At 45.6% G+C, this 4,242-nt stretch overlaps 1 protein-coding gene across 1 annotated transcript in view; it reads left to right on the top strand.

Annotated features, from left to right (window-relative positions):
- Positions 1-3,737, top strand: part of cfap77 (cilia and flagella associated protein 77) — a 6,437-nt gene extending 2,700 nt beyond the window's left edge. Inside the window, exons 4-7 of the mRNA XM_037679983.1 lie at positions 423-657; positions 728-824; positions 2,198-2,302; positions 3,624-3,737. Of these exons, the coding sequence (XP_037535911.1) occupies positions 423-657; positions 728-824; positions 2,198-2,302; positions 3,624-3,737 (551 nt within the window). The remainder of the gene's footprint in view (positions 1-422; positions 658-727; positions 825-2,197; positions 2,303-3,623) is intronic.
- The last annotated feature ends 505 nt before the right edge of the window (positions 3,738-4,242 follow it).

Consider the following 4,242-nt stretch of genomic DNA (forward strand, 5'->3'; position numbering starts at 1 on the left):
TCCAGAGGAGGGACAGTGGTTTGGACATGTCCAGAGGAGGGACAGTGTGTATATTGGTAGAAGGATGTTAGAAATGCAGCTGCAGGAAAAAGACAAAGAGGAGACATATGGATGCAGTTAGAGAGGACATGGAGGTAGTTGGAGTGAGGACAGAGGACAAGAGTGAGGACAAAGGACAGAGGATGCAGAGGACAGAGTGAGATGGAGGAAGAGGATTTAATGTGGAGATCATTGAAGAGGGAGGAAGTCAAACTTGGTTCCACCATCTGGACTTTTGCTTCTTTCTCCTCTCTCTGGGCTTCATGACTGATGACAGGACATCTCTTGAGAAATGACCGAACTTTCCCTTTAAGGTGCTGGACCTAAAGGGAGCAGGTAAGCCTTGCAGGACAGTCCTGGTGAACCTGGCTTGTTGTCTTCAGTTCTGTCCAGCTGGAGCGTCCAGTCCAGAAGTGAAGACTCCACTCAGCGTCCAGACTTCGTGACTCTGAACCGAAACGCCGTGAGGTCCGGAGTGGCTACGGCCAAAGACCTGAATCAGTACCGATCCCAGGTGGGCGGAGCCACAGTCCAGAGCCAGGCCTTGGAAGGGCATGGGGGCAGGGCTTCACGCCCCCCCCTGGCACTGCCTGACATCACGTTTGGAGTCACCAACAGGTGAGAAACAGAACAATCCCTGACTATTGATCAATGAGAACTAATCGATAACAGATCGACGTGTCCTCAGGGCGACGTCGCCGATCGCCGACCTGCTGTCCTATCAGTATGCTCGCTGCTGGTTCGAGGAGCAGAGCAGGAATCAGACCAGCAACCAGAACCAGCGGGTGAGAGAGAGCCTGACCTGTGTGTGTGTTGGTTTGTTTTACTCACGTTGTGGGGACTCTGTGTTTTACCTGCACTCTGGGGTCGATTCAGTCCCGACCAGCTGGATGAGGAAGTCAGGTCAGTTTGTCCTCCAGCAGTCTAAGCCTATAGCAGCATGTTACGATATTTCTTATTTAGACTGGTCCTATGGTTTTGATCTGCTCAGAGACGGGATTATAATGAAATTATGACCCGGTTCTGACTGGGTTAAACTGGGCCAGCAGCTCTCAAGAGAGTCCCCCTGGGATTTCAATATCAGTCAAATAGTTTAATCTGCTTGCCACATCACGTAGAAAGGCTTTGAAGCACCGTCTCATATTTCCTAACACGTCAGTCCACATAAGATCACACTTAGCCACGCCCCCTAATACACGGATAGGTTGAGCTCCCCTTCTGCGAAGGCGGAGTCTTAGGACCCGGGACATCGAGGCTCTTCCGGGTCTGTGATCGCGTCATAGTCTGGAGAGTCCAGCATTGTGAAACTGTAATCTTTTCCTGCCTTTTTTAATATAATTGATAAAACTTAATCGACGTCTCATTGATTTATTGATAGTATGAGTTGCCACTTCTGAGAGAGATATAACCAGAGGAAGCGGTGGGGGCTGGCTGAGGGTCCGGGGTCAGAGAAGAGAGGAAGCCTGAGGCCCACGGCTAGCCGTAGCTAGCTGCAGTGACTGACGACCCACAGTCAGCTCCCAAAACGCAAAAAGTATAACTAAGGGACAGCTCAGGAAACCCAAGCCAACCCTAACTATAGGATTTATCAAAAAGGAAGCTTAATCCCAGTCTTCAAACTGGACAATGTGTCAGCCTCATGGACAGAAACTGGAAGTTGTTTCCACAAGAGAGGAGCCTGAGAACTGAAAGATCTGCCTCCCATAGAATATTCTGCTTTTGGAAACTCTAGGAGCCACGAGTAAACCTGCAGTTTGAAAGAATGCATATCACCCGCTGACTTTCACAACAGTGTTTAGACTATGACGTTAGTCTAAAAGTAATGTTGAGAAATTACAACATTAAACTCGTTCATATCAAATAAAGCTTTGTTAGTTCAAGATCTCTGTTGGGGATGACTCTCAGCTACTACCACACCAAATTTTAGTTCAATATTTCTGAAATTGGAAGAGTCTTAGCCCTTTTTGTGTTGCTCTACGATGGATTTGGTGTGACAGACATCTTGAATGGGTTGACTCCTAAAGTTTATCATTTCTAGACGTATTTTCATTAAAATTCATCGATGGTTCGTGAGTTCATCGCCCGCCTTTAGTCTTTGAGGTTTTAGACTTTTAAATGTTTGTTTGTAGTTGGAACAGTAAATCCTGTTTGCATTCAGATCAAGCTGGGTCACATCGCAGAGACCAGAACCAGCCTGCTGAGGAAGAGCAGAAGATGTCTGCCGGTCCTACAAACCCGCTTTGACCTGCCGCAGTTCACTCAGGTAAGCCCCACCCCTTGAACACACCACACCTGAGCAGCACGCAGCGCCCCTACAGGCGACAGCAGGAAGGACACCCTCAGGCTGAAACTGAGCCGGGGTTTTACTACAAATTGAAGACATGATCACCCGCCGCTGAAATCTGAACCATCTCATGACAGATTTCAACAGTTCTCTCTTTTGTCAATCTTTCCTTGTTTTTTATTGACTTTGTTCAGTTCAGGAAAGCTCAGGATGGGGTCATAACTGATCAAGAACCAGAACCAGGAACAAGTGGGATTTGTAATAATTGAGTTATTTCCAATAAATGATTGATGTCCACATCAGAACTGATCTTCTGGGTAGAACCGACCACTTTTAGACTCCTTCAGGACTCAACTGATCAGTAACTGATGATGATCAATCCAAGCTTCTTCAGATGCTGATAATAAATAATAAAGTTCTTCATGCTGCCACTGATACTCCATTTTTTTGTTTTTGTTTCTCTCTGTGCGCCGGTGAAGACAGACGTGTTCTCCTGTGCTCCGTCCCCTCGCTTCCCTGCTTGCATTCTTTCGTCCTGTGAACCCTTAAAGAGCCTGGTTTTTTCCTGCATACCGTCCTAATTTGAAGGATTTGATCAGTTGGTCTCTCAACAAAATTGACCAACTTCTGACAGGAGTCAGGGTAATGAGGACCCTCTTACCTCAATGGAAACAAATTGGATTCATGATGACAACTGGATTCTGATGTTTGGATTGGTGAAATCAGGATTGTCTAGAAATTTGTGTGGATGTGTCGAAGCTCGGCAGCATTCAGACTGAATTCTGTGGAGCTGCGTCAGAGCTGCAGCAGCTGTTATCAGAACTGTGAACTTTCTGGCAGCACCCATGAAGGTGGGAATAATCTTGGAGAAGCTGTGAGCTCGACTTTTGGAGTAAGGAATCAATTTGGCTGTTTGGAGTTTCCATCATGTACACCCCCCTACATATGTACAATGGATTCGAGGGGTGATGTACCATATCCATTTGGAAAAATAAGATATGCCCTGAAGGGTTCTGTAAAAAGATTCTGAGAGACATGTCAGCCCTTTGTGTCCTATGTGGAGAACTTATCAGTACCTGTTTGATTTATTTTTGTTTATGCATGTGTGGCTGATTCGGTGTGGGAGGGATTTTTGTTTTTGTTCTGTCCATTTGTTCTGTGTGTTATTAAAAATGCAAATATCAATAAAAAGACCTGGTTTGAAAGTCGTATTCGTGCCGTTTATCTCGGTCAGACTGGTTTCATTTTAATCTGATGTCACAGTTGGATCCAGGTGACCTCTTCTCTGCTCCTCCTGCAGGTAGCTCCGGCTCTCGACACCTTCAGGGACCCGGAGACTCGTCAACGGGCGCTCCGAGCTTACCGGTCCAACTCTGGGATCCAGAAAGGACATCAGGCTCAGGGGACAACCTAGTGTGGACTGATCTGAGGACAGAAAAGGACACATTAGCACAAATGCTAATAAAATGTAGCAAAGCTTCATTTTTCTGCAGGAACTTCTTCCACTCAAACTGGAGAGGAGTCAGTCAGGGCTCCAGACTGGGACCCCTATAGTTTTTCACTAAATGTTCTCCAAGTAGAGTCTACACAAACAACTGGGACCATTTGGTTCTGATTACACAACTAAAACAAACAACTTAAAAGGTCAAATAATAAATCTTAAAATTAAAACTTTGACATTGAAAACGTTTTATTTTATTTATAAATTAATATTTGGGAATCTGTGGTTTGGTCCACTGAAGGTGCACGTCTTCACCGGTCACAGATTAGAAACGTGCAGCTCCATCAGGAGGAAGGTGCAACAACTTTTAGGAGCAATAAGTTGCACAAAATGTGTAAACTAGATAAAAAGGCGTTGAAGATGGAACCAGTCCAGTTTGGAGCTCTGCAGCTCAGAAACATTGTTCAAGGTGTAAACA

The sequence above is a fragment of the Nematolebias whitei genome, chromosome 8, assembly GCF_014905685.2.
Source record: "Nematolebias whitei isolate Nwh7 chromosome 8, NemWhi1, whole genome shotgun sequence".
NCBI lineage: Eukaryota > Metazoa > Chordata > Actinopteri > Cyprinodontiformes > Rivulidae > Nematolebias > Nematolebias whitei.